This window comes from Aspergillus eucalypticola (assembly GCF_003184535.1).
Source record: "Aspergillus eucalypticola CBS 122712 chromosome Unknown BO83scaffold_13, whole genome shotgun sequence".
In the NCBI taxonomy this organism is placed as follows: Eukaryota; Fungi; Ascomycota; class Eurotiomycetes; order Eurotiales; family Aspergillaceae; genus Aspergillus; species Aspergillus eucalypticola.
Genome location: NW_020290287.1, coordinates 329,770 through 356,406, shown reverse-complemented (window position 1 = coordinate 356,406; position 26,637 = coordinate 329,770). Strand labels below are relative to the sequence as shown.

The 26,637-nt window shown below is 50.6% G+C and overlaps 9 protein-coding genes across 9 annotated transcripts; 5 read left to right on the top strand and 4 right to left on the bottom strand.

Moving 5' to 3' along the window:
- Window positions 1-411: 411 nt before the first annotated feature.
- On the top strand, window positions 412-2,328 carry BO83DRAFT_445813 (hexokinase family protein; the record flags this gene model as incomplete). Its single annotated transcript, XM_025536577.1, has 1 exon — window positions 412-2,328. The coding sequence occupies one exon, from the start codon at window positions 412-414 to the stop codon at window positions 2,119-2,121; it is 1,710 nt and encodes a 569-aa protein (XP_025387851.1). The 3' UTR covers window positions 2,122-2,328.
- BO83DRAFT_37414 (Clavaminate synthase-like protein) lies at window positions 2,236-4,041 on the bottom strand. Its single transcript, XM_025530118.1, has 3 exons — window positions 3,857-4,041; window positions 3,585-3,803; window positions 2,236-3,527 (listed from the first exon to the last, which is right to left on the bottom strand). Exons 1-3 carry the CDS (start codon window positions 3,888-3,890, stop codon window positions 2,350-2,352), a joined length of 1,431 nt encoding a protein of 476 aa, XP_025387850.1. The 5' UTR covers window positions 3,891-4,041; the 3' UTR covers window positions 2,236-2,349.
- Window positions 4,042-4,827: 786 nt separating this feature from the next.
- BO83DRAFT_378663 (sugar porter family MFS transporter) lies at window positions 4,828-6,904 on the top strand. Its single transcript, XM_025531312.1, has 4 exons — window positions 4,828-5,180; window positions 5,228-5,949; window positions 6,035-6,367; window positions 6,423-6,904. The coding sequence occupies exons 1-4, from the start codon at window positions 5,102-5,104 to the stop codon at window positions 6,693-6,695; spliced, it is 1,407 nt and encodes a 468-aa protein (XP_025387849.1). The 5' UTR covers window positions 4,828-5,101; the 3' UTR covers window positions 6,696-6,904.
- Window positions 6,905-7,904: 1,000 nt separating this feature from the next.
- Window positions 7,905-9,127, bottom strand: BO83DRAFT_37390 (actin-related protein 2/3 complex subunit 3). The gene is made up of 6 exons (XM_025530067.1): window positions 9,033-9,127; window positions 8,919-8,964; window positions 8,516-8,790; window positions 8,306-8,418; window positions 8,155-8,233; window positions 7,905-8,101 (listed from the first exon to the last, which is right to left on the bottom strand). The coding sequence occupies exons 1-6, from the start codon at window positions 9,036-9,038 to the stop codon at window positions 8,054-8,056; spliced, it is 567 nt and encodes a 188-aa protein (XP_025387848.1). The 5' UTR covers window positions 9,039-9,127; the 3' UTR covers window positions 7,905-8,053.
- Window positions 9,128-9,252: 125 nt separating this feature from the next.
- On the top strand, window positions 9,253-10,823 carry BO83DRAFT_437621 (replication factor C subunit 3). Its single transcript, XM_025536032.1, has 3 exons — window positions 9,253-9,484; window positions 9,540-9,627; window positions 9,700-10,823. The coding sequence occupies exons 1-3, from the start codon at window positions 9,348-9,350 to the stop codon at window positions 10,681-10,683; spliced, it is 1,209 nt and encodes a 402-aa protein (XP_025387847.1). The 5' UTR covers window positions 9,253-9,347; the 3' UTR covers window positions 10,684-10,823.
- On the bottom strand, window positions 10,774-12,791 carry trm6 (tRNA 1-methyladenosine methyltransferase subunit GCD10). The gene is made up of 2 exons (XM_025534757.1): window positions 12,594-12,791; window positions 10,774-12,535 (listed from the first exon to the last, which is right to left on the bottom strand). The coding sequence occupies exons 1-2, from the start codon at window positions 12,677-12,679 to the stop codon at window positions 10,879-10,881; spliced, it is 1,743 nt and encodes a 580-aa protein (XP_025387846.1). The 5' UTR covers window positions 12,680-12,791; the 3' UTR covers window positions 10,774-10,878.
- A 363-nt stretch (window positions 12,792-13,154) lies between these two features.
- Window positions 13,155-16,602, top strand: BO83DRAFT_417404 (MINDY family deubiquitinase). The gene is made up of 3 exons (XM_025534756.1): window positions 13,155-14,212; window positions 14,265-15,163; window positions 15,214-16,602. The coding sequence occupies exons 1-3, from the start codon at window positions 13,570-13,572 to the stop codon at window positions 16,351-16,353; spliced, it is 2,682 nt and encodes an 893-aa protein (XP_025387845.1). The 5' UTR covers window positions 13,155-13,569; the 3' UTR covers window positions 16,354-16,602.
- A 951-nt stretch (window positions 16,603-17,553) lies between these two features.
- Window positions 17,554-20,530, bottom strand: BO83DRAFT_417403 (putative DUF221 domain protein). Its single transcript, XM_025534755.1, has 6 exons — window positions 20,450-20,530; window positions 20,159-20,391; window positions 19,810-20,102; window positions 18,828-19,751; window positions 18,380-18,778; window positions 17,554-18,327 (listed from the first exon to the last, which is right to left on the bottom strand). The coding sequence occupies exons 1-6, from the start codon at window positions 20,495-20,497 to the stop codon at window positions 17,612-17,614; spliced, it is 2,613 nt and encodes an 870-aa protein (XP_025387844.1). The 5' UTR covers window positions 20,498-20,530; the 3' UTR covers window positions 17,554-17,611.
- Window positions 20,531-25,367: 4,837 nt separating this feature from the next.
- BO83DRAFT_437617 (uncharacterized protein) lies at window positions 25,368-26,546 on the top strand (the record flags this gene model as incomplete). Its single annotated transcript, XM_025536031.1, has 2 exons — window positions 25,368-26,040; window positions 26,101-26,546. Exons 1-2 carry the CDS (start codon window positions 25,410-25,412, stop codon window positions 26,544-26,546), a joined length of 1,077 nt encoding a protein of 358 aa, XP_025387843.1. The 5' UTR covers window positions 25,368-25,409.
- Between the last annotated feature and the right edge of the window lie 91 nt (window positions 26,547-26,637).

The window sequence follows — 26,637 nt, the reverse complement described above, 5'->3', positions numbered from 1 at the left end:
TCTGGCCGTAGTATAGAAAAATGTCATGATTGATAAGATTTGCGATCCGTTGAGCATCACAGGATCGTGAGAGAATTATGAGAATAAAGTGTCGAGTAGACACTCTCCAGACTCTAAGAATAATTTCTACCCTGTCACTTATTTCCAGTACATAAAACTCAGCTTAAAGTATGTGCGCAGTATTTATTTCCTTCCTTTACACAAGAGTTGCCCCTTGCATGGAGACCCGTGGGACAATGGCGGCCAAGAGCCACGGGTAATCGAGCAAGAGCCACGCACCGGCGGCTCGTCCCCGCCGCCCGCCTTGGGTTCCTTCCATCCATTAATAACTACTACTACTAGTACTACTACTACTAGATAGTGAATTGATTACCCTTGCAACCTCCCCAGGGCAAGGAACCATCCGCCAAGATGGGAAAATTGGATCCTGATCTCCAAGAGTTCCTGCATCCCCTCCGTATAGATCACGACACACTCTATGACCTCTCCCATCGTCTGTCACACACATATCGGGAGCTGGCTGCCAGCTCATCGGAGCAGTTCTTCCCCACCGCCATCACCCGGCTGCCCACCGGCCATGAAACCGGTCGCTATCTGGCTGTCTACCTCGGCCTCTCCTATCTCCGGGTCGCCTTCATTGACCTGCTGGGACATCAGCCAGTCGGAAGGCAACCTCATGTAAGACGAACCCTGGAGAAGGCGTGGCCCATCGAAGAGCGGCTCCGACGTGACCAAGCCCAGTCCTTATTCGCCTGGATTGGTGACTGCATTGCCGAAGTCATCGCGGATGATCTTGCCAACTCTAAAGGCGATCCGCCAAAGGAGCTCATCATGGGGATTTCTTTTTGTTTTCCTACTAAGTTCGTATCTTGCCTATTTGATTCGTGTGGTATGGGGTTAACTGATCGCAGGCAAAAGTTCCTCAATGAGGCCATTCTTATGCCCACAGGCAAGGGGTTCGCCTTGAGCTCTTCCCTGAATCTCCACCAAGCCTTGCTGGATGGATATGAATGTCACACCCGGCGGTCTGATCAGGACTCAGATGACATGCCCACTAAGCGTCGCAAGACTTACTGTCTACCGAAGTTGAAGGTCACGGTCATGACCAATGATACGGTCGCTACATTAGCCTCTCTGGCATACTCGATAAGGGCCCTTCCCAATACTCGAGTTGTCATGGGGCTCATCGTCGGCGCCGGCTGTAACTCTGCTATTCCCATGAAACTTGCTGACCTACAGGAATTGAAAGTGGCCCATATCCGAGAAAAGCAGCCAGAGGCGGATGAAACCGTCGTTTCGACTGAATGGACCCTCCACGGAGCAACCGGGCCTTTGGAGAAGCTCGGTATCGTAACCAAGTGGGATGCTGAACTGGAAGAACATTCCAACCGTCCCGGCTTCCAGCCACTGGAGTATATGGTTGGTGGCCGTTACATTGGCGAGCTCGTCCGCATAATCTCTTATGATTGGTTTCACGGAGTCAAGAAGATCCCAAAGTCTTCATTGCCAGAGAAATTGGTCGAAAGGAACTCACTATCTACAGAATTTCTGTCGCTTGTGGTGGCTTCGAGCTCCTCAAACGAACATCTGGCCGTGGCACTGTCAAACCACCTCCCGTCACCATCCTCGAGTGACTGGATGTGGACCCCCGACTTCGCTGGACATATTCGAATAATCGGTGCGGCAGTCCAAGAGAGATCATCTGCCTTGGTTGCTGCAGCGACGGTTGGTCTTTTAGCATGCACTGGCGAGGTAAATTTGAAGAGCACAGCACATTTAGAAACGGATATTGAAAATCCCAAACCAGGCAAATTGATAAGCACTCAGAATGATACAGTGTCAGATTCCAAAGCAGTGATACCCGGTTGGCAAAAAGGGCCAGAGGAGCTGGTTGTGGCCGTGTCTGGTGGTGTGATCCAGCACTACCCTCACTACAAGGACCGAATTCAGCGACATATTGACCGCTTGATTCTCAGTGCTGGACCACAGGGTGAAGGGAAGAGTGTCTTCCTTCGGGAGGCCAGCGATGGTGGAATAGTTGGAGTGGGCGTTCTGGCTGGTACTGCGGCCGGAGAAATCCAGGAGATAATTGGCTCGACCTTGGAATCAGAGCGCAATTAGATGGAATCCGCATCTCCAAGGCCACCCAAGAACGCTGTGAATCCACAACTATTGCTACGTCGGGTCCATATGGGGAAATCACAGCCTAAACATATTCATATTGGAGCGAATGAGGCTTCTTTCTACCTTGATCTACAATATTCTTTTCTGATCACCTGCGATACAAAGTGTGTGACCATTCCATAACGTGCGTCTGATAGAACATCATTAACTCAATGGCAGTAGCATCTAGAAGGCCGCCTGCAGGAGGTACTCCTTCGTTTCAGTCAGCTGACCGCAGCAAACATTAGGCTTCAGCGAAGCCAGCTCCTCCATCTTATAGTTCCCTGTCGCAACGGCCACGACTGAGCAACCAGCTTGCTTCGCACATTCCACATCGAGGGGCGTGTCTCCAACAACTAGAACATCTTTTGCGCGTATATGAGAGCCAAAGCGGACCTGCAATTTGGAGAAGGCATCTTGAAACAATGATAGTCGATTATGGTGGCTGTCCCCAAATGAAGAGATGTCAAGGTCGAATATACTGGTGTCAATTCCCGCCCCACGGAGTTTCAGCAAGGCATTTGGACGAGAATTGCCAGTGATCAGGCCCAACTGGAACTTCGATTGCCTGGAGCTCTCATTTTCCCTAATCAACCAGCTGAGCAATTCCTGTGCGCCGGGGCATATCACCGATGGAAGACCCTTGGACAAAGAACGCTCCAGATACTGTGGGTGGAGTTTGAGGAATTCCTCTACTACCCGATCCTTCCTGGCTACCTGGTGATAATCCAGGATGTCATGCAGTAGGCCAAGATCGGTTCGTCCGTGCAAGTTGACCGGGGTATTTGCATGATTGATGTCCTTTCCCACGATGTCACTCACACAGGAATAATATGCATCAATGCTGAGTGCCTCTGACCGACAGAGTGTGCCGTCAATGTCAAACAAAATTACCTTCTCACTAGGTGGGGAGGAGGGCCTGACAAGGACTCGTAACAACTCCCGTGAACCAGTGAAGGAGGCTCGCCCATGCAGGTACCGGTGGTTATCTAGCACATAACCCTGACCGGGTCGCAGGGACACAAGATAGGCATGCTGATAGATGATATCCTGCAGCTTGGCGAAGCCAACAACCATAGATGCCGACATCTGGATGCCGTCATCGAACCGGAAACGAAAGATTCCCGTCTCTCTGTCGACCATGGCCCGTGGCACGAACGTTCCATCATCGGCACGGAAGCTGGTATGCTTTGAATTAGTGAACAGGTTGTACAGATCCTCATCATGTTGCCTGAGAGCGTTGAGTACATTCTGGCCGTCAACCAGCAATGACTCGCCCCCGGATTCTGATTGGGAGCGGAGAGTTGACATCAAAATGCGCGGGGGTTCGTCCCATCCGCTGCGATCGGTATGGAAGAATAGCTCTGTGATCAGTACGTCAGTCTACGACCTGCTAAAATAATCTCGTTCTATGGTCAAACCTTCAGAGCTGTATCCCTTTCCCACCAAGTCTGATGCAAATCGAATTCGACTTACACCACTGCCGGGTGTTTCCTCATTTCGCGGTCTCACGATTTGTCCCAGTTGGCGAGCAAGACCTACCAAGGCCTCTTCCTCACACCCCTCCACAAATGCTATACCATTATTGAAGACAGAGGCACGGATGGACTCGATGTCAGATGGGTCATAGAAGGTTGGGACTGGAATGGCACGTCAACTAAATGATAAGAATTTCAGTGAAAGACAAACATACCATTCGCACCCAGACCGCACTTTTTAATATCCATGGCTATAATCCGTTCAGAGACTCTTTTCTCTCTGCTTTAAGTGTTCCTACAAACTGCTCGGTAGTGAAGGAACCAAGGCCCTTAAATACTTGGAGTTTTCAGTTCGGCGACCCTCATGCATTCATCGGCATTACGAATTTCGCCGTCGTCAACACTGGAATCCCCTTGGTCCTTCACTGGCGAGACCATCTAGCTGTGATTTTCGTCAGCGAAAAATTAGCCGACGGCAAGTGTTGCGTCAAATCCCGGTCAGTACACTTGTCCATACGAGGTAAACATTATGTCTGGGCCTCAGCTCGCGCATGCGGATGACCTATAAAACTGTTTCCCGTTCAGGGCGCTTCATTTCGACTATGCAACATTGCATATTCGGCTTGCGTACCCTGGTCGCCGCTAGTTACCATCGTGGACTGCCCGGTGCGCCAATGTCTTCCTCGCGTTCCTACATGAAGCGGCGATCCCGGTGCAATTGGTCGATAAACCCCTGCGTTTGGTGGTCTTTACTGACCGAGATGAGTAAGACCTGCTATTGAAGGTATAGTTCTAGTCAGTCAGATGCGTGTTACCAGAACGGGTACACAACTTGCTGGATTACGAGGCTCGTGGGTTGCACCCGCTTATTCCACGTGTGACAATTGCATCTAAAATCGCATGTACGCAGAAAGCATGGCCCTGAAGACACGCGAGACCGGCTCGGTGCCCAGCGATAGGTGTGACTGTGTACAGGGTTGGTCCGTATGGCGAGCAGTGATCGGCATAAGCGCTAGAGGCAGCATGCGAGTGAATGTAACCTCAACTTAGATTCATTTCGAGTCATTCCTAGGGATGATTGGTGGCTGGGCTGCACTAACTCCCCGCCTTTGGTGTCTCGGGCTGAAGCTGCAATCTAAATCCAACGGTGATCCCACCTTGCTGAGGCACTGATCTGACCGTTGGGGTTCGATCATGCTGCGCACAACATGCATATATTGCTGCCCTATCCTATCAGACTCACTCTCAATTACAGGGGTATTAGTCCAGACCGCAAATGACTGTCCTCGCAACTCCGACGCCGGCGACCATTCTGTTGTCTAAGAGCAACTTAGGCGATGCTACCTTAGAGAGGGGGTGAATGAAGCCCATGCAAAAAGGAGTCGCTTCAAATCGTCTTCTTCCTCAGTCAAAACATCTATTTCCGTCTCGCTCTCTTTCAACCACACCAGTCTCATCCAATGGTTTCGCCCAAGGGGAAGGTTTTCCTCATTGCTGGCCATGTCGCCCTGGCCGGGCTCTTGTATGGCCTGGATACAGGTCTGTTCACTTCCCTCACGCCATGGCCCCGAAACTCACACTTTCAGGTTCAATTGGTCCGATCACTCAAATGCCCCAATTCGAATCCTCTATTGGCCGATTATCGTCTACGCAGCAGGGTGTCTACGTTGCTTGTATCCTCCTTTCGTCATCCGCATCCTCTCTGGCGAGTGGCCATGTCTCGGACCGCATCTCGAGGAAGTACGGAATTCTCATCGGCAGCCTGCTCTCACTGGCAGGGACCATAATATCCGCCTGCTCGCCTAATTTCGCTAGTCTGATCGTCGCCCGCCTGATTACCGGGGTCGGCATGGGCCAAGCCATTTCCGTCACCACCGTGTACCTGGTGGAGATAGCCCCTGCAGATGTGCGGGGCGTGGTGGCCTGCTCACTTCAGCTCTACGTGGTTTTTGGCATTATGGCGGGGTACTTTATCACCTATGGGACACAGTATCTCAATGGTAGCATGTCATGGAGGGTACCATTTATCATCCAGGCCATCATGGCCGCCGTGCTGTCGGTTGTGATGCTTCTGCTTCCATTCTCGCCTCGGTGGCTGGTGCAGGTCGGCCGCAACGAAGATGCACGTCAAGTTTTGCGTAAACTGCGTCCTGAATCTACGGTGGACGACGAGCTACGGGAGATTCAGGACAGTCTGCAGTCTGACCAGCGGCGACCGACCGCTAGTATGGCGGAGATCTTTGGTCGGAAGTACATTAGTCGTACATCCCTTGGCGTGTTTCTCATGACTTTTCAGCAATTGACAGGGGTAAGTTCAGCTTCGTTCCACTTCGCTCCCAATGCCCTCATGGTTCTCGACCAGGCCTCCTGATCACTGGACTAACTCACTGCAGATCGACGTTGTCCTATACTATGCACCTATCCTCTTTCAACAAGCGGGTTTCACGTCTACCAAGGCCTCCTTCCTGTCATCTGGCATCATCGGTATTGTGATGTTGGTCTTCACCATCCCCGCCCAGATCTGGGTAGACCGATGGGGGCGCCGCAAGCCCTTGATCACCGGGGGATCAGCGATGTCCATCTGTTTCATCATTATTGGAGCACTGTACGCCCGTTACGGTCACACAACCCACGATGCTGTCACCCTCGAATCTCACTCTGCTCAATGGGCCGTGGTGGTGCTAATATTTATCATTGTGGCAAACTTTTCCTGGTCGTGGGCTGTGGTGAGTACTCTTCTTCGAGTTGCACAGACTGGTTTGCTGATGTGGTTCTCTTTAGGTCGGCAAGATCTACGCCTCAGAGATCATTCCCACTCGACTTCGGGCAAAGGTATGTGCGGTAGAGCTTCTGGCTAACTGGATTGTTAACTTTATCGTCACTCTTACTGCTCCGTTGTTCCTGCATCGGTCTTCGTCAGGACCATACTTCTTGTATGGGTTCTCGACGCTTGTGGCGGTGGCGGTGTGTGTGCTGATGCCGGAGACGAAGGGGAAGAGTTTGGAAAGTATTGAGGAGTTGTTCGAGAAGGGTGGTGATAATGAAGCTGCATAGCCCAGTATTCTGCCTTACATGCCTACATTCGTGACGGATGCATATTCTTATTGAAGCTACTCATTGTAAAAGCATGATTACTAGCGCTGCGACAATGAGGGATGATTAAACTATGGGCTTGCGGTGGGCGAGTTTTCTGATTTAGGGTACCTCATTCGCTTAATGATAAATAGATACATGACCACTTGTCAGCCCGGGTTGGTGTCTGCCCCGTTCCAGGGGGGCTATTAATATTCACTACTATCTAGTCTTAGAGCCTCATAATTTTTCCCGACCTCCTCCGTTTACTTACATTCATATCTCTGAGCTTTAAACAGAATGATCATTCACAAATATATCCACCCTTATTACCCTCTGGGCAGCCCCTCCTCCGCATGACATAATATTACTATGGTAAGCAAATATGCATCTGACAAATATATGCCTTCGACCAAATTCCGCCTAGTAGTATCAAACATACGAAAGAGCCTCTTGCTCTCCTTCTACAACAACTTATCCTATTGCTATTTGTCTGATCTATACGTTTGTAAGAATCCTAAGTTGCGGCTGAAATGCTTGTTGAGATTCAGTGTCACTATACGTCATGGCTACGATACCAGAAGAGTTTGTCTTGACTGAGATGCTTGAAGAGACTACTCCGGCACCAATACACTAGTCAGAGATAAAAGGTCCTCGTGAAGAGCAGCCAGTGTATCCACATGGAATAGACTTCGCTCTCATCTTCGCCCCTTTGGTACTCAATGTGTTCTTAAATGGACTGGTGGGTCTGTCCTCCTGATATAGCATAGCTGGTGTATGAGAGTTCGTAGGATGAGTAGGGGGTTGAGAGTCACGATTGTGTTTGGGGCGGGAGTGCGCGGGTGTGGTGGTTGGGGGTTATTGGTTGCTGGTGCTGGTGTTTTGGGTGGTAAAATGGCGTGGTTGTATAGCGATGGGGTTTGGGTAGGTCGTCTGCAAGAGAACGGAAGGGATATTGTTCGACTGGAGCCGTAATACGGAAGCCAGTTCTAGGATTTTTGGCTCCGGTTGAACAGGACAGGACCCCAGATATTGTGATCATGGATCAACTGGCTCCGGTCGAATGGGGCCCCCGTGGCTCCCTTGCCAGCAACAAGACTCTACGTCTGCTTCTCTTAGGCAGTCATACTGATGAGCAAGTGCACCGTCACCAACGACATCAGGAACGACACCAACCAAGCAGCGAGAGTCGGATCAAAACGCTTCAGATTCAAATATACACAGAGTAAAAATGACTAGACATGGACAACAGCTAACAGTCCGGTTTAGAGTTTGTTCATACGCTGAGTTGTGGCAGCAAAAAAACAAAAGCACATCCATCTATCTATCAGTCATTCGCCTTAAAAGCTCTTTCCCATGAACTTTCTCTTGGCGAAGCTCAGCCACCACTATACTTTGTTAGCCTAGACCCCTCCATTTATTGCAGGGTATGGACACATACCTTGGAAGGCCCAACACCACCGGGGTATAACCTAGCATGCAACCGCATCGCAATCTCCTGCCTAACTTGAGAGAGGTACCTATTACAAACCAATCAGCACTGTCCAACTCAACGGCCCCGGTCGAAATGGGCTGGAAGAAATGTAACATACTGTCTCAATGTCTCCGCATCCTGGCGATCGCGGGGCGCCTCAAATGCCTGGTTCAGAGGGAAGGACACGTCACCGGGAATAGCGAAGTGGTCGAGCGCAACGTTGATCAATGCCTGCAAATGATACCCATTAGCACTTCACATCACATCATTTATCACCACCACCACCAATCCCCAACAACCCAGCATTACAGCGGCAAGCAAAGCATACCTTCTCAGCCTCGCGCATCACCATACCGGGCTTCACCTTCCCCAAGCATTCACTGATGAACAAGGTACCATAGATAAGCATGCGATCGGCGGGCCCATTGATCTCGAAGTTACGGAACAGGACATTGGCTCGGAAGAGGGAGAGAATCTCGTCGACGCAGTCGTAGGATTCGCTGTCGGCGGGCACATCGGTGGTGTCGGCGGTGGGCGGGAGCGGGGGGAGGGTGTATGCGGGGCCGCGAGTGCGAGTGCGGAGGGGGAGGATTGGGAAGTTTCCTGTCAATGGGTGGTTAGTTGGATTGATGAGAGATTGGTGGATTGTAGTGGATGGTGTAGGTAGCTGTCGCTGTATTGGGGGGTTATAGCTAGGTGGGTATATGGCGGGGAGGTGAGTGCGGCCGTACCTATTACGGGGACATCCCGATCCTCGAGGAAGATGGAGTGGTATGCCTGGTTTTGGATTAGTCGATTTATCTGGGGGGTATATCTCGGAATGGGTGGAGGAAAAGTAATAGTACCGGCATTGTGAGGTGCAGGGAAATATAATGGGGGTGGTGGTGGTGGTCCTTAGAGCCGGTCTAAGGAAGGGAAAGTAGGTAGATACAATAGGGAGAGGGACGGAGGTGCATGTCATCACCCGTGCCAGTCCAAGAGCTGCCGCTGTCCTCGTCCTGGGCGGGGAGATTTTCCGGCCCGAGCCTCTTTACGCGCTACGCGTCTCTCGTGATTTCCGGATAGCTACAATTTCACTTGACTCTCCGTTCTTGTGATATAATTTGAGCTCTGCATTAGTATTCGGGAATTGAGTGCATCGCTACTTTGAATTGCACACCATGTCCGACTACGAAGATTCAATGGACGTGGACGTCCCATCCAAGAACGCTATCCAATTCAGCTCCGACAACACAAATGGCAAGGCAAAACGAGTAGCAGCTGATTTGCCCGTTGAAGCTCAAGATAACCTCCCTTGGTATATTCCCTCTCTTTGTATAGGCAGTATGATAATATCTAACGGAAGACTATAGGGTAGAGAAATACCGTCCCAACACCCTAGAAGATGTGTCCGGCCACCAAGACATTCTTGCAACTATCAACAAATTCGTCGAAGCAAACGTACACACCCCCATCCCCAAGTCATTTTTCTTCAATGATATCCCTAATCTCACAAGTCTAACACCCTAACAGCGCCTCCCCCACCTCCTTCTCTACGGTCCCCCCGGAACCGGCAAAACATCCACCATCCTAGCCCTCGCGCGCCGGATCTACGGCGCAAAGAACATGCGCCAAATGGTCCTGGAACTCAACGCCAGTGACGACCGCGGCATCGACGTCGTCCGCGAACAAATCAAGACCTTCGCCAGCACAAAACAGATCTTCTCTATGGCACCTTCATCCTCCATCTCCACCGCCACCTCCTCCAACCTCGCCTCCTACAAACTCATCATCCTCGACGAAGCCGACGCCATGACGGCCACCGCGCAAATGGCCCTCCGCCGCATCATGGAAAAATACACCGCCAACACGCGATTCTGCATCATCGCCAACTACACACACAAGCTCTCCCCCGCGCTCTTGTCCCGATGTACGCGGTTTCGCTTCAGTCCGTTGAAGGAGGCGGATATCCGTGTATTAGTGGACCTTGTGATTGAGAAGGAAGAGGTGAATATTCAGCCGGAGGCGGTGGATAGTCTTGTTCGCTTGAGTAAGGGTGATATGCGACGGGCGTTGAATGTCCTGCAGGCTTGTTTTGCCAGTAGTAAACCGTTGCCGATGAAGAATGCGCCCAAGGATCAGGATCAGGATCAGGATGCGAAGGGGAGGCCCGAGGCTGAGGTTATCACGAATGAGACGATTTATGATTGTATTGCGGCGCCTCATCCGTCTGATATTGAGGAGATTATGACGACGTTGTTGGCTACGAGTGATGTTACGTCCTGTTTGAGTACCATTAATACCCTCAAGGCGAATAAGGGCTTGGCGTTGGCGGATATTCTCGCGGCGCTGGGCGATCAGTTGCAGAGGTTGGAAGTGCCTGCGCAGACGAGAGTTACCTGGTTGGAAGGGTTGGCGGAGATTGAGTGGCGGTTGGCTGGGGGTGGGTCGGAGACGATGCAGACTGGTGGGTTGGTGGGTGTTGTGAGGAATGGGTGTGAGTTGATGGGGAAATAGATCTCTACGAAAGAAGATTATAATGCCATGATGTCGGATATTTAGTATACCAGACAGTCGGTTGAGCTGTCGGATGGATGTCTTCCTCATCGTTTCTGGATTCATTATCTCATGTTGTATAGTGTGCACATGGTATACTTTTGAAGCCAATTTTCGGGGCTATGTTACAGGTAGGGCAATTGAATCTAGGATAGGTCACGACGTCATCTCCACATCCCCGCTGCCCGTCTGCGTCTCAGTCGGTGTCTCCGTCTCCTTGGTCACCTTTCTCCTCTTCCGGCCTGAATTTCCGGCCGCCTCAATGATCTGCTGCGTCGGGATGACCCGGATGCCGTGGAAGATGTACCCTTCTGCACCACCACGTCCCGACATCAACGGATGTGTCCGTCCAGGCAGGACCTGCCAGACGCGTACTCGGGAGGTTTGCAGCGTCGGTGCAAGCAGCATGGTAGGGTCGACTGTGTATTCCTCCTCCAGTGCGGGGTGCATCTTGCCAGACTCATCCTGGCCGTCGGCCTGTTGCTGTTCTTGTAGCTCACGCTTCCGGGCGATGTAGGCGTTCTTGCGCGCTGTCGAGTACAAGTCCATCACCTCTGTCAACGGTTCAATGGTAGGCGAGTAGATAGTGATCGGTGCTGAGCCTCCCACCAATGGGACAGTGTACTTCAGGATACTCGTCGGGCTCATGAGGGAAGCAATAATGAGGCCGTCAAAACCGCCGGCCCGGGCTTCGTCGACTACCCTGCGAACGCGCATCCACCGCCCGCGCTTGCGGTGGTAGGCGCTACGCTTGCTGGCCTTGTACGCGGCAAGCTCCTCTTCGGGTACTACCGACGGTTCCTCGGAGTAGATGTTGTCCGCGTTAGGGTCGAGCAGCTGCATGAAGGAGACGGTCTTGAGGTTTGTGTAGAGGGGATGTGTGTCGCTCGGACTATCTTGTTCGTAGCCGAAGTATTTCAGAAGACTTAGGTTGGGCTGTTTGTTGGCGTGGAGAAGGGTGATGGTATTTCCTGAAGCGGACATCTGTGGTCGACGGGGTGGGCGATGTGTGGTGGTCGTCGTGGTTTGCTCCTCTCCCTCTTGGGCTTTGTCTTCGCCGTCTTCGGGTTTCTCTGCCTCATCAGCTTCCACCGCGTCAGGCCGCTCAATAGCATCCTGTTGTTCTTGGTCGTTCTCGCCATCGTGAGGGTACAAGATTCCCATTCTTTCAGCCAAAGCTGCGACGACCAGACCGCCCGTATCATCGACAACGAGATAGCGACCATTCGGTTTTGAGGTGACAGTCTCGTCAAAAGAGGTGCTACCACCGTGATGCACATTTCCCCAACACCCAATAAGGCCGATCAGTTCGTCACGCAGTTCCATAGTCCGCGCTGCATCCTTGTCCTCAAGCATGTAGTTCGTCAGGAGACTGACATCCAGAGGAATCACCGTGAACCGCTTCATGTACTTCTTCTCCTTGCGCAGCTTATACTTGGCCAATGAGAATGCCGTCTTCTGATCCAAGGCCTGATGCGACTCAAGCAGCTTCGCGATGATTTCCCTGCCCGCTCCGGTGCTTTCCTTCTTCAGCGCCAGAATCTCCTCTAGCGTTAACTTTTGCGTTGATCGGTCGTCGATGGTTTCGCGGTTCGACCGCACCGGCGTGCCATCTTCATTGACTTCTACATCATCGCCGTCGCCTTCGCCCTCAGTAATGAGAGATTCCGCGTGAAGCTCTGCCGCCGATACGATGCGAAGGTAGGTGCTATCAGCTTGTCCGGGGGTCTCGTGGATCTCGAACGTCAGGTAGAAGGGACGGCCAATGATTTGGTTGGCGGGAAAAGCACCGTATTTTCCTAGAGAGATTTGCCTATCCAACGTACTTAGCACTGTGCAATTATTTAGGGGCTGGCAAGTCGCGCGCATACGTATTGGGAACGACCTTCTGGATCCTCGTCGCCTCGGAGGGGAGCTTGAAGGCGATAAATTGATTTGGTCGCACGTAGGAATGCATGATGCCGGGGTGCTCCAAGTGATATGTAGTGGAATAAGGATCAGCGCATTCTATGCAAAGAAGAAGAGGTCAATTCAAGCGACCTGAGCCAATAACCCCACCAAAGTCGCAGCTTCTATTTGCAATTGAATTCCGTTACTTTTTTTCTGCGATAGCGCACGGACCCTCCACCACTGCGATAATGCACGGCTTATGTAATGAGTATAGCAGCGGATCATCGTTCCTCCTCAGTCCCGTGACTATACGTCATCTATAAGTGGCGGTGCATAATACGCGGAGAGTGTGGCGGTGCCGGCGGGGCGTAACCATACCATACAATAATCGCAGGCAGCCACATTGCGAATCCCCGCACCATATAGCGGTAACAGCGGTAACAGGAGAACAGGCAGGGGTCCACCGCCAATCCCGAGCATTGATCGCAATCCATCCATTCATTCCGTCAGGGAATCCGGGTGCCTGTGACCCTCGACGGTCATTCCCGCCATTGTTGTTGACTTCGCGTGCCTTTCCTCCCTCAATTTTCACTTTTCATCTTCTTTTTGTTGCCTAGGATCGACCGTTTATTCCCTGCAAAAGGCATGGCTGTGGCTGCTGCTTTCCTTCTCGCGTATACTGGCTAATCTTGATCTCCTCGTCTTTTCCGGAGCCACTGCCTGGTTACGTATACATCCCCGAGAGCTCCCCAACCACGTCTGCGGCACTCTGGCGCCCATTCGTGCGTCAGACTGTCAAACTAGGCAATCTCACCTGTCATCAGAGGAAGCCTGTCGATCTAACTCTTCTGACTGGCTCTTTGACCGCACTTTATTGGCCCCCAAGCTTGTCCAACCATCTTGTGATTCCCCCGTGAGCTCGGTAACCCCGGGCCTCGTACACTAAGAGTCCGCCTCATGGTCTTGCGAAAACGAGCTCCGCCACGCCTCAACAGCCTTCCTCAAGGGAATGACCGTACAGGGTCCCGTTTCACCAACTCCAAACTCTCCCCGACTTCCAAGTCTCTCTCATCCTCGTCGCCAAAACGCCTGACACGCCCGCGACGGGCCCAAAGCTCTCCCCAACCTCATCGCGTTGTGTCTCAGGAATCCGTTTTTTCTCCCGACCTCAATACCTCACCAGCTTTTGACCTCATGCCGTTGGAACAGGCGCAGAGGTCGCCAATCCGGAATTCGGCCGGGGACGGGTCGAATCCGTGGGCGGACGAGCTCACTACGCGGTTCGGTTTGGATCACCAGGGCTCGATTGGATCTCCTCAACAGATAGCTAGTAGTCCTTCGCACGGTATGGGGATGGTGAACGGAAACGCATCAGACCAAGTTCCGTCTACCTCCTCTCCTGGTGCTCAAGAGAGAGGTGCTGCGGAATGGCGATCTGACAGGGAGTACACGGGACAAACACCGGTGCAGCTGCAGTCGAACAACCCTTTCCTGAAACCGAAGTCGCCTGAACCAAATCCATGGCAAGATCGCAATTCTCACACCTCATTTGGAGAATCGTCTCTGTCTCAGGACGGGGCCAGTGGACATCTCGGACAAGGTATGCACTGTCCAACTATTGTCAATCTAGCAGCTTAGACTGACCCACTTAGATGAGGGATACATCCCGATGACAGCGCGCTTATCGCTCTTTGATCAGCCCGAGGACGAGACTCCCTGGGTTGGCGAACACTCCACTGCGATGCAACCCCCCGCATCTTCGCAACCGTACGAATACCACGACCAGGGTCAATTATATACTGGCCAAGAAACTGGCATAATATATGGAACATCGAATGTGCCGGCTGCGCCTTATGCTAGTCAACAACCGTATCTCCAGCCAACCTCACAGCTACATGACGAGGGCAGGGAATCCCCGGCCAGGAGTATGAGTACTCCGGCGACTATATCCAGCAATACCACCGGGTCGTCTCACGTCTTGATTGAATTGGATGAAGCCCCTATTCCACCACCCAAAACAGATACTCCAACTGAAGCGCCCCAAAGCTCCAACCTCAGTTCGCCAGACGGCCCACGGGAAGAGACCTTGCGACACAACCCTAGTGACGCTCCACCATTGCCCGATCGCTCGAAAGGCCCCGGTGCCGTCTATACTCATTCAGCATTCAGTGGACCAATGTCGGAAGCCGAAGCCAAGCGACAGCAAGAACAGCGGTCAGAGACTTACTCGATCAGACACGTGAATTGGGCTGATAGCACCGGCAAGTTACGCGAATCGCCTATTCTTGTACAGAATAAGAATGGACCGTGTCCTCTTCTGGCACTGGTTAATGCTCTTGTACTACGTTCCACAATTCACGACTCGCAACCGCCGATTGTGAGAGCTTTGCAAACTCGGGAACAAATCTCATTAGGGCTGTTGATCGAGGCACTCTTTGATGAATTAACGACACGGCTGGGACCCGATGACGAGTTTCCGGATATCGAAGCTCTCAGTCGGTTTCTGACTATGCTGCATACCGGCATGAACGTCAATCCCCGGCTCACTTTGGTAAGTAGTTCGTACACGTGGTACTGGATGCAGCAGCTAAATAAATGCAGGAATCTAATGATGCGCTTGGTACTTTCCTTGAGACTGAAGATATCCGTCTCTATGGAACATTTGGAGTCCCCTTGGTTCACGGTTGGGTTGCAGCTCCGTCTACAGAAGCAGATGCAGCATTGACCCGCGTGGGTCAATATCACGAAGATATCCAGTTGCTCCCATTTCGGAAGCAAGATTTGGAAGACCGCGTTATGCGAGGCAGCGCGTTGACGCCGGAGGAAGAACTCGTCATGAGTGATATCCAGACCATCCAAAAGTTTACGGAGTTCGAAAACGCGACTCAACTGAGCACTTTCGGCTTGAAGCATCTAGCGACGACCTTGCAGCCTGGGTCATTCTCGATTCTATTCCGCAACGATCATTTCTCAACGCTGTACAAACATCCTCAGCTCGATCAGCTCTTTACCTTGGTCACCGATGCTGGTTATTCCAGTCACGCTGAGGTCGTATGGGAGAGTCTGGTCGATGTCAATGGTTCACAAGCTGGTTTCTTTTCCGGGGACTTTCGCCCTGTTAGCCATGACGCTCCTCCGCCTTCCGACCCATCGGGCCCAAGAACATCGAGCAATACTGGCCTGGCTCCGGAGCCACAGGAACAGCGTAATAGCGCCATGACTCCCCAGGAACAGGCTGATGCAGACTACGCCTACGCGCTCGCTCTTCAGTACCAAGAGGAGGAGCAGCGAGCCAATGCCACTCCCAATAGGGATTCAACCAACAGAAACCCTTCCCAGCGAGCTTCGGTCTCTCACCCGCCATCAGCCGGACTAGCACCCGGGGCAGCATACACTCGCAACCGTTCATCAAGCGCTGTAAACCCCAGCAGTGCTTCTTACGCCACAGTTGCATCTGGAAACCGCTCGTCGAGGCAGAGTTCACGTCCTGCCCGGTACTCCCAATCCAATATACCAACCGTCCGACCGACGGATGACGACGATGTGCCTCCGCCCTCATATGAGCAGGCCGCGAGGAGCCCAGTATACCTGTCACCCCAGCGAAGCCCCAACTTCACGGACTCTCCTAATGCGTCTCAGTACCAAAGAAACCAACAGGGGAGACGACCTCCAGGTGTGCCTCTCACCACCGGACCCTCGGACCGCTCGAGAGACCGACCAAAAGACTGCATCGTGATGTGAGCTTGCATTGCGAGATTAGACAGTCTGCCCGTACTTTCGGGTCCCAAACGATGTACATGACTTTATGTATTTTATGTAACCGCCTAGCAGTCAGGCGAGGTTTAATGTCTTATCATGCCCTACTACGACGACGATCATTAACGAGCGCAACATGAGGCCACTATGGCCAGCGGGATTCATCTGGTATTGATTGTCTTTCTATTCCGGTAGATATATATATCTGAGCAAATGATACTTATTATTATGGTTAATACGTTAAGTTCGATACAGAACATCTTCGACCTGTCATTCTCAGTTCATGTGTATATACAGTACTAAGTCAGTAGAGTAGTAGTAGCTTTTATCTCCAAGCCCGGATAACCCCCTTCATACTAATTTTCAAGCCATGTTCTGCCATTGCATACTAGCAGTACTTATCTACATACTACCATGCACTAAACGACATGATCATTCGCACTCACCAAAACCCAGTCAATTTTTTTTTTTTTTTTTCAGTTTGGCTAAATACACAACTGCAACATACTACTAGTACAACCGACAATCCCATCTCGCTATATGGCGTCTAACTCAATAGTTAAGTAGACATTCAGATATCACTTCGAAGGAATTCACACAGATACTCCAATCTACTAGTGGTATATATTAAAAAAAAAAAACGCCTCATCAACAGCTCTCCACTAGCATCAACCAAGCGATCAGTATTGCTACTTTTTTCCGTCCAGTAAGTCCCAATTTCTGACTAGATACTAAGTAAACACAATACTGAAAGATAATAGTACTTATGCATTCCACTAAATATAGAATACTGAATCTCCGCTTAGCAACGGCAGTGGAACCTTCACAGTTGTTCATACTTCCGTTTCGGTTTGTTCTAGTCCGTAAACATGAAGGCAATCGATCGTGTCTCAGCGGAGGATCGAAGAATTGAAGATCCTGCAAGGGATGGATGGGGGCCATATTATAATAAGCTTCGGGGGAGGGTGGAGCATGGTTTAAGTTTGGGGGCTGGGATATGGGGTGATGGGTAAGATGGGTGAGTGTCGGTGCGCGATACCCGAAAGTATATGATAGCGGGCAGCTTGAAACCTGGCTCATCATAGATTATCCAAGTAATAAACACAAAGAATAATTTAGGGGTGTTATTTATTCATTAACATTATTCGGTTTTATAGATAGATAGATAGTAGGTTAGATACATGTCACAATCTTGTGGCTAAGTCAATTCAGCATTAAATCGTTAGTCATAGAGAAGAGTAGGCTAATAAAGAATCTTCAGTTCCCACAGCGGCAGTTTGGGGTCATATTTATCCCAGACAATTCTGTTTTTCTCGTTCAGATGAGCTCCCTCGTCTGTGATAGGGATGCACGGATCCGTATCCAGCACTTCCTGTTGGCTGAATCCCCATTTATCCCGCGGGATCCAGAGAGTCGGAGTGCGTGCGGTAATGCACGGCTCGTAGTAGGCCTTGTTCCTTTCTTCCTCTGTGTATCGAATCTCCACGTGGTCGCGGGGAACCTTTCCACGCAGTGCAGCGTAGTCGCGATATAGATTTGGGTGGAACCATTTCCAAGCCGCTTCCCATTTCCCTACTTTGCGGGGGTCCAGAGCATCTGCTTCCGCTTTCGATAGTTGCGATTCTTCTTCGACGTCGAGGTTTGCCGGGAGGAAAGAGTATAACGGTTCCAACGCATCGTTGAGCGATATATGAGCTAGGATGGTGAGGATGAGAAACAAAGCCATGATCACGAGTGGTCCGATGGCTCCTTTGATGGCAAAGAGTCCGATTAAGCAAATGTCTGCGAGGTAGATGCCAGTCAAGAGGTGCTGTAGTGCGCGCGGGTAAACAAGGCCTCTGGTATCGATGCGGAGATCGTAGACGAACAAGAAGTTGTACCGATATGCTTGATATACGAGGTAGAGTCCAACGAAAGCGAATCCCAGAATTAACGGAGCGATACACGAGTAGGTGATTGCTATGAAGAACAAGTTAGACTCAAGAAAAACATGAAGGCAGATTGAACGTACCTATCACACCCATGTTTGTGAAAACAGGAAACACATTGCCCCATCCTACACCACTCAGGGCAGCCCATCGCTGGTATAGTCGTCGAGGGGTGCGGTCGAAGAACGTCGTAATGAACTTGAAGACGACAGCCCCTGCAACTTGTACGACCGCCATGGAGCTCATGGTCAGGCCCTGAAGAAGAAAGTAAGATATATAGAAATTGGTCGCTTTTGGTAGGTTCTCGGCCAGAAGATCCTTGGCCGATAAAGGGTCTTTGATGATCTGAGCAGTCGCAGCCGATGCCGCCGAAGTCAACGTAGTGACAAGGAAGACTTGCACAACCTGAAAACAGAAGTGTGCACTCTGAGTAAAAAGTTCCACGCGCGACGTCGAAGGTACACCCGAGACTCTGGCGCAGGCTGTGTAGCGATTAGAAGCTGCGGGTCACAAACTAGTGGGGACTCATACCTCGACAAATGATCGGAACCAGAGACATCAACATAGCGAGCGCAGCGGAAGGAAGTAGACCAGAGATGAGACCTAGGATGACCGATGGGAGCTTGTTGATGAAACCTAGGAACGGAATAATGCTAGTGAGATAAGTGATGTTCGAGATCGTTCCGACCATGGCGGATGGGATAGACCAGAAAATAACGAGGGCAGCAAGGCCACCCTGTACCAAGAAACGGCGTGTGATCCGCTGCCACCAGCTCAGGTTCAAAGCTGACCAGACAACCTCGTTGGGCGAGATACCAATGAAACGAGGCGTCATGTGAAGTGGCTGGTGATGGGATACGGTCTGTAGAGCAACTTGCGCGTCCTTTTGTGTGGTAAATTCGATGAAGACGGCAGAAAGATTCTTCATTTCGCCATTTCGGTGCTTTTTCTGAAGAATAGAGATCTCCTCGATGACCTTTGCCAGCTCAGCGCGTAACCAACGGATTGTATCGACCTTTTTGCCGAGCAGTTTGACACGATGAGTTGGTCTCTTAATACCATGATATGTTGTGGAAGTGTTTGATTGACACTCTTCGCAGCTATCTGAATCCAGGCATGGCTTAGACAGGGCGATCCCCTTTTTGATGGCTTTCAGCCGCGCCGAATTCGCTGCTCGGATCAATTTCGTTTCAGCATGCTCCAATTTATAGGCTAGCTTGGCTCTCTCCATGACCTTCTTGTCCAGGTCCTTGCACTCGGACGTGATCCAAATCCGGTTTATATTATCACCAAAGACTTGACGCAGCGTCTTTTCGTTTTTGTACTCGTCCGGTACTGACATGAATAATACCGTTCTTGAAGAGATACGCTCTGCGTAAGCCGGGGAGTTGAAGTATGCTTGGCGTAGGTTCGCATAGAAGATGCTCTCACGAGTTACCACGAAGAACACGAAGGCTTGAACACAAACCATTAGTTAGTGGTGCCCAACCGATGTAGTGGAGGGTTCTCTCACTGAAATAGATAATTGCTATAATTGTGTGTGCATAGTAACGCTGCGAGTTTGTCACATTGCTGAAACTTAGGGCGTCCAGTTGGGTATTCCCTGCGCCACCAGTGGCATTAATCGGAAGCAAAATTGGCCAGGTTATAACGCAACCTGTGAAGCATGTGGCAGAAAGCACGCGTAGAAATCGGAGAAAAAGATACCCGTCCATGGAGGAATGCCGGAGGACCTGGGCATCGGAGATCTTCAGGAATTGGCCGAACCAATTGATAAACCCCGAAGGTAATCGTGGGGCTCGCTCACTATGCGCATCTTAGCAACATTTCTGGCGGAGTAAGCCGGATAATGATAAACATACTGCTGGTGCCAACATGGCAGGTGAGTTCTCGGTGCGTACCATCGCAGCTGGGTTCGCCGGCAGATCAAAAAGAGGCCGAACCAAAATGCAGCGATCACCAACGCTGGGATCAGTGTGGTCAGGAATGCAGAAAGGGAAGTCGAATCCCCTCCGAGGCCAAGATCGGACATGGCATCGGACGTCGTCGAGGACGCATTTCCTCGTGATGAACCGACATTAGGGTCATCGGGATTCTGGACCGAACTAGGGTTAACATCTTGCAAGAGAAGAGGTATCAAGTCTGCTACATACGAGGAGATCCCGTCTAAACAGGACCTTGAGAGCTGCTGGGTAGGCCATGATGGTGGTCTGTAAACTCAGACGGCCTTCGTCTGGCCACTCTTGGTGGAAAGCAGGCAAGGGCGTCCGATTAAGGGCGGCGGCATAGATAAGTAATATAGTTGGCCCTACTCCGTACAGATCCTGTTTATTCTGGGAAAAGGCCCCTGCCTCCACACAGTCGCGGATTCCATGGTGTGTAAATCACGAGCAAGAAACCCGTCGGACCTGTCACTCAAAGGTGTCAAGTGAAAACTACTACTGGCCCGCACAAGCTGAAGCATGCGCTAGTGCTGTCTGACAGGGCTGTCATTGGACGACCAAGAAATCCAAATGTTTGGAATGTGCGAGTGTTTATCGTGGATTTTGAATCAGCCATCACCAATCATGGTTCGCTTATGCGCCCTGCCCTGGGCGAGGACCACTGTACAGAAGTACTAAAATGCGATTCCGGGCACTTAACAATTAAGCGACTAATAGACTGTAGGTTTGATCCACTTGCCGTCGGGCACGGTGCGTGGACGGCGCTGGAACGCGGACGCAATCAATCTGGGTTATGGAGCAGTTGCACACAGCATGTCAACCGGAAGCCAGGGGTCGAGAAATTTCACTTGCGAACCAGATCAAGCATTCGGTTCGGGACCCATGGAGGCATGGACACTGGACAATCCAAAAGTGCAAGTCGAGGCCAATGATAGTTTGCAAACACCCCCTATTGCGGAACGCGCATGAGATCGGCTGCAGGAAGGCTACCACAGTCGCTAATCTTCACTAGTGCCCATAGGCGTGAGGGCAGGCTACCCAATAGACGATGGGTCCCGCCGATCAGCGATATCACAGCTCCGTCTCGCCCTCAAGCCTCCGCAAGGGATGTCTAGGCTCCTTCCTTTTCAGCCAAAGGTCTCGGCCGGACAGCGGAGGGCCACGTTGAAGTTGCACTGAGACACGCAGTAGGTTTTCAGATCAGATATTGAAACAGTAAAAGCCACTTCCATCTGGGGAAGAGAACGGACGTATCCTGTTCCTGGCGCACCATCGCATTCGGAAGACAGCTTGTGGACAAAAAGACCGAGAGAGCTCCCGGGAATCCGCCGAGCGCCCTAAAACCTGCTAACCATGGATCATCTTAGTGCCATCTGCATGACCAGATCTTCCCCTCACCCAACACGATTGATCAGTAATTAGGATGCTTCGTAGTCCCGGTGCTATTGAGGTGTTAGCCCCGGTGTATGCCAAATCATTTCCAGTCCCACTGCATGAAACCAACGTCAGTTGAGCCGTCCTGCTGTCAAATGTCAAGTTCTGCACTGACTGGCTAATGCACAGATGCCGTGTTCAAACTTTGGTTCACCGTGCAATTAGACTGGGTACTGCCGCATGGTTGACCGACAAAGGTTATGCCTTGTAACCTCATAAAAGCATAGTCTCTCCGCAGGATTCTAGCTACTGTTTGTCTTTAGTGGCTGGCGCAGGATCCCTGCACGGAGCAGGGAGACTGGAGACATGGAGAGCAATTTCCAAGCTGGCCATCCAAGCTGACAGCCATCTTCCAACTATTCCGTACCGTCCTTCCGATCGTCCACTGTCGATCATAGCCCTGCGGGGCAATAGATACTCAGCTCTGTGTCCCCGTTGAATAACGGAACACTTTTATCAGCAAGATTTTGCGCGGAAAAATTTAGGTACACATGGCCGGGAATGAGGGGATGTAGGATGACTGGAAGGAGAGGGAAACAAGGGGAAGTTGGAAGTTGGCCCAAACGGGGCATCGGGGAGGAGGTGCCTTCACGCGTCGGGGATCCGATGACTTGGCTTTTGTCAATGAACCCCAACACACAAAGAGTAACACTCTTCAAATACAGACACGCACAATGCCTTGTTCAGTTACATCGATCACCCCGAGTCCCTTTTCGAACAGAAACTCTTACGCTGCAGCGCTATCCATCTATACAGTACTGGACTAGAAGATACCCAGCACAATTACAGGTAGGTTCAATACCATGGAAATAGCTCGGTTTGTCAGTACTACCTACACGAAGTAGACTTGTTTCTTGCCAGGCTGCGACAATTTTTTCTCGACGCTAGTTGCACTGAATTCCTCCGATGCCCGCGGAATGCACGTTCATTTACGGGATTTGATCGACCCATTAAGGCCATCAAACTTGCAACACGGGACGTTCCTTAGGGAGAGTAACTGGTTGGGTGATGCGCTCGGTTCTAAAAAAGCAATAAGCAACAATTGCATCATTACAGATGCGGCTTCTTGAGCAGCCGAAATTCGTGCATACACGAAGGTCTGGCCTCGCAGACAACTCTGTACGCGCGCTTTGCAGATTTCCTACGCGTCGTACTTCCTCTTCGATGGTTTCACAAAATGTTCCCAACATAGAGGTATTTGCTGGTGTTACAGCATGAAGTCCACACCAACCGTCTCTTTCCACGCGGTATTGGGGAGGTATCCCTTGCGTGTGCCAGCACAGCAGAGCCAGGTGTGGTTGGGAGTAACTATGCTAAGCTTTTGGTGGCTTAATGGCTTGAGCTGATACCACTGTGTAGTCAGAGACATTTTCACCACAGGTTACCCTCATCAGAGTGTATATGCCTACAGCCCCGCACGATGCCAGCTGAACTTTCGACAAGCTGTCATACCCATGGTCTAAAAGGTTCATCGAGTCTGTGATAGCATTTACTCCGCAACCTGAGTCTTCTTTGCAGCCCTAATGGGTTTACACCAGCTCACTAAGTACCTATATCCCATCTTTATTTAAACGTCCACCAAAGCCTATCTCGTCGGATGCCAAAGAGAATACCCTCTTCGTATGTAGACGAGACCAAATGGGCAAACAGGCCGCAATACAAGCTGCAGGACAGGGGCAGTCAGCAATGAAACTCAGGTCACTAGGAGCATGGACCCGTGATGTCTGGTTGCATCACATTGCAGTTAACAAAGAGGCCACATTAACGGCTTTTTCGACATTATTGCCCCTTCGCACCCTACAGGTTCAAGCAACAAGACTGTTCCAAGCCGCAGGAAGCATCTGCTAAGGCAGATAGCCTGACCGCGATAGCTGGGCCCTTGCGGCTGTAGCCTTAGTCCTCGCTGCCACGAGTGGTTATGTGATTCTCACCATTATTTCCCACAACAGAGCCGAAGCCTGATTGATCTTCTCTGTCAAATGCCCTCCCATAGCTCAACATTATCATACACAAGCTGCTATTCCGGCTCGCTCAGTTACTTAGACAGTGGGAAGGAACATAACAGCGTCTACTCGAATTAATGTCTTTGACTCTGCCAGGGGAGTACCTGGTCTCTGACCAATTTCCGTCACCATCTTCGCCTCGTATATAAGACCAAGTGTCTAAGTATTTCTGACGGCTCTGCTGTGTCCTAAGGCTTAGCTGCACCTCTAGCAGTTGCCTTCAACCCTTTTATTCAGCATCCGTCCCCGGACCTTGCTTCTAGGCAACCCGTCACGGTGTAATGAGACTAGGTCAATGCATGCGACCGTTCGTGCACAATGCTAGCAGTGCTCCATCTGTAGAATGCAGTGTCCTGCATCGAAACCGAACCAGAGCATTGTCAGGCCATTGTGTGTCCCCGTCTCGAAAGCCACTGTGTACAGTATTCTTTTCAGCATTGATTTCTCGGCATTCAATTCAGTGCTTGATATTCTTGTTCCACGACTAACTGTGTGTGAGACAGCATAGCTATTTCGGTCATTGGTACTGGATAGAGGCTGCAGTATCCAGAATATAATACCAATCTTGGTGAGAAGGGGCACCGTTTTCTAGTATCGGTGAAACCATACTTAACACCATTATCGCCTTCCCATTGATTTGCCGCGTTCTCGCTTAATTTCACAACAGCTAGTCAGAGGCTACGTGCGGGATCGTATTGAGCACATCGATTATACGCGCTTCATCGGGCCAAAAAGAGTATAGAGAGTCATCCTAGGCGAATTCAGTTATACTACTGTACCAAGGGTTCGAGCGTCCCATTGGTTAATACCGGTCAATAGAGCATGTGGTTCATCTATAATTACAGAGCCTATCTACTGAGTTCATGAATGTCGCAGCAGGTAAGTTCAGTTTCTCGAGATCGCTGCAGGATTTATATATGACATCACCGAATAGATAATGATATTTGCACTAAATTTAGCAGACAACATAGGGGTGAACTCAGCTCATCAGGTTCTTCATCACTTCCTGGGCAATGAGATTAGATTATTTAAGGGCAATGATACGTAGTTCTGTCATCATACAGCATGGACTTTTGCGTGGGTCACGTCGGAGAAGCATAAGATGGAGACCGATTAAAGCTCAGCAAGAAGCGCTCCTGCAATTAATCAACTGAGCCTCAGCTTCAACTTTATGAATGCGCTTGATATCGTACACCTAGATTACTTTCCTGCTTGGCATCTTAGTAAGAGATGAAAGTTTGTCTCATCCTGTCAAAATCAGACTGGGTGCAGACTCAGTAAGCGTGTTATAATTGTAAGAATGTGAGCAATTTCTAGTAAACTTAGCATGCTGGAGCTTCAGCTTGAAGTGTCCGAAAGATGTTGATGTTCAATATGAGGTTGTGCATCAGACTGTTACTATATATATATATATACTTAGTGCAGAACCATGTAAAATGAATGATGATGAAGACGCATGGTACTATATGAGCTTTGTAGGAAAGCAATGTCAACTGTCACTAGCTCAATAGATAGATATGTAAAGTGGGCAATAACTTATTGAGGCTAAACGTTTACAAGATCCAAATCTAAATATCCATTTTACCTGCGCCGATGATATCGATCCGATATCGCATAGGCGGTGAATCGCGGCAGTATATACTTCAATGGAGGCGTGCCGATAACCAATGTCGCGACAGCTCCTGTTGAACTTACGCATGAGCCGTGTCTGTCGTGGCTAGTCATCCGCGAGAATGTCTCTTCTCGATAATGAAGAAGACGAGCATTCTGGTTACTTGCGAAACAATTCAGAATCACCGTCGGTGATATCTTCAGTCGAACCCAAGCAACCATTCCCGCCGCTCCCCGCCGATGACCTTGCGACAACCACACTGAGCTCGCAAAATGAGGACTACATCGAAGAAGATGACCATGATCCGACCTCACCCTCACACGCGGATATTGATGCAGAAGACGATGCCGACTTTCAATCACAATATTCCTTAGAGGACCAAGCTTTTTCGGATGCCTCCACGGACTCGGAGGAGCAGTCACCAGAAGATGGTCTTTCTATGCATCACCCATTTCGCCAGTCCACCAGCTCACTTCAAGGGCCGAATGCCTTTGCTCCGCCCTTCTACAATCGACCCCCTACGCCGCTTCCCCCGTCTCCATCATTGACCTCCCTTCTCCGACCGCCGTTCTCCACGACCACTTCTCGTCCTACCACCCCTGACAGCTCGGACGTGGAAACACCGAATGATACAGAGGCTGCTGTTGCGAAATCCGCCCGTCGCGCAACGACTGTTCCAAGAGCCAGTCCGAAGGTGCCGACATATGAATACTATGGATTCGTCCTATATCTTGCCTCCTCTTTAGCCTTCTGTAAGTCGGCACCCAGCGCGCACTCTTGCTAGAGACATGCTAACACTTACTGACCCGCAGTGATCTACATCCTTTGGTCCTACCTACCCTCCCCGTTCCTACACCAGCTTGGAATATACTATTACCCGAATCGGTGGTGGTCGTTAGCGTTTCCCTCATGGCTGGTCATGTCCATCATCTACATATATGTTGCCCTGGCATCATACAACACGGGGTACCTGACGCTACCGATGAATAGCATGGAGAATATCGTGGATGAGGTGGCCAATGTGGCCGTCATTGATGGCAAGGGCAGGCGACGACCCGGTGGAGCTGCGAAGATGAGACCTGGCGCGACATCGTATCAAATTATGGGGCCGCAGAACCGAAAGGTCAACTGGAAAGAGATATGGAGCGAAGGGACGGATGCTGTGCTGGATGTGCCAGTCGGTGGAGTCTGCGAAGTTCTTTACGGACAGGAGCGCGATGATGATGAGTTGTTTGAAGAGACGCCTAATATTTTATAGACCATAATCTTTTTTCAATTTCCAGATAGACTTTATCATGTGAATACATACAACCACTGTATCTGGATGATACCATGAATCGGATCCGTTA

What these genes read in the sequence shown, in the direction of transcription:
- BO83DRAFT_37414 (XM_025530118.1), bottom strand. Translation starts at nt 3,890, where the DNA reads ATGGATATTAAAAAGTGCGGTCTGGGTGCGAATG. An exon ending in GTGCGGTCTGGGTGCGAATG is followed by an intron (nt 3,804 to 3,856) that starts GTATGTTTGTCT and finishes GTGCCATTCCAG; the next exon opens with TCCCAACCTTCTATGACCCA. An exon ending in AAAGGGATACAGCTCTGAAG is followed by an intron (nt 3,528 to 3,584) that starts GTTTGACCATAG and finishes TACTGATCACAG; the next exon opens with AGCTATTCTTCCATACCGAT.
- BO83DRAFT_378663 (XM_025531312.1), top strand. Translation starts at nt 5,102, where the DNA reads ATGGTTTCGCCCAAGGGGAAGGTTTTCCTCATTGCTGGCCATGTCGCC. An exon ending in CTTGTATGGCCTGGATACAG is followed by an intron (nt 5,181 to 5,227) that starts GTCTGTTCACTT and finishes TCACACTTTCAG; the next exon opens with GTTCAATTGGTCCGATCACT. An exon ending in TTTCCTGGTCGTGGGCTGTG is followed by an intron (nt 6,368 to 6,422) that starts GTGAGTACTCTT and finishes GGTTCTCTTTAG; the next exon opens with GTCGGCAAGATCTACGCCTC.
- BO83DRAFT_37390 (XM_025530067.1), bottom strand. An exon ending in TGATGCGCGAGGCTGAGAAG is followed by an intron (nt 8,419 to 8,515) that starts GTATGCTTTGCT and finishes TATCATTTGCAG; the next exon opens with GCATTGATCAACGTTGCGCT. An exon ending in GATGCGGAGACATTGAGACA is followed by an intron (nt 8,234 to 8,305) that starts GTATGTTACATT and finishes GGTTTGTAATAG; the next exon opens with GTACCTCTCTCAAGTTAGGC.
- BO83DRAFT_437621 (XM_025536032.1), top strand. Translation starts at nt 9,348, where the DNA reads ATGTCCGACTACGAAGATTCAATGGACGTGGACGTCCCATCCAAGAAC. An exon ending in GCTCAAGATAACCTCCCTTG is followed by an intron (nt 9,485 to 9,539) that starts GTATATTCCCTC and finishes GGAAGACTATAG; the next exon opens with GGTAGAGAAATACCGTCCCA. An exon ending in ACAAATTCGTCGAAGCAAAC is followed by an intron (nt 9,628 to 9,699) that starts GTACACACCCCC and finishes ACACCCTAACAG; the next exon opens with CGCCTCCCCCACCTCCTTCT.
- trm6 (XM_025534757.1), bottom strand. Translation starts at nt 12,679, where the DNA reads ATGCATTCCTACGTGCGACCAAATCAATTTATCGCCTTCAAGCTCCCC. An exon ending in CAGAAGGTCGTTCCCAATAC is followed by an intron (nt 12,536 to 12,593) that starts GTATGCGCGCGA and finishes TACGTTGGATAG; the next exon opens with GCAAATCTCTCTAGGAAAAT.
- BO83DRAFT_417404 (XM_025534756.1), top strand. Translation starts at nt 13,570, where the DNA reads ATGGTCTTGCGAAAACGAGCTCCGCCACGCCTCAACAGCCTTCCTCAA. An exon ending in CAGTGGACATCTCGGACAAG is followed by an intron (nt 14,213 to 14,264) that starts GTATGCACTGTC and finishes TGACCCACTTAG; the next exon opens with ATGAGGGATACATCCCGATG. An exon ending in TCAATCCCCGGCTCACTTTG is followed by an intron (nt 15,164 to 15,213) that starts GTAAGTAGTTCG and finishes AAATAAATGCAG; the next exon opens with GAATCTAATGATGCGCTTGG.
- BO83DRAFT_417403 (XM_025534755.1), bottom strand. Translation starts at nt 20,497, where the DNA reads ATGGCCTACCCAGCAGCTCTCAAGGTCCTGTTTAGACGGGATCTCCTC. An exon ending in TGTTTAGACGGGATCTCCTC is followed by an intron (nt 20,392 to 20,449) that starts GTATGTAGCAGA and finishes AGTTCGGTCCAG; the next exon opens with AATCCCGATGACCCTAATGT. An exon ending in CACAAACATGGGTGTGATAG is followed by an intron (nt 18,328 to 18,379) that starts GTACGTTCAATC and finishes TGTTCTTCATAG; the next exon opens with CAATCACCTACTCGTGTATC.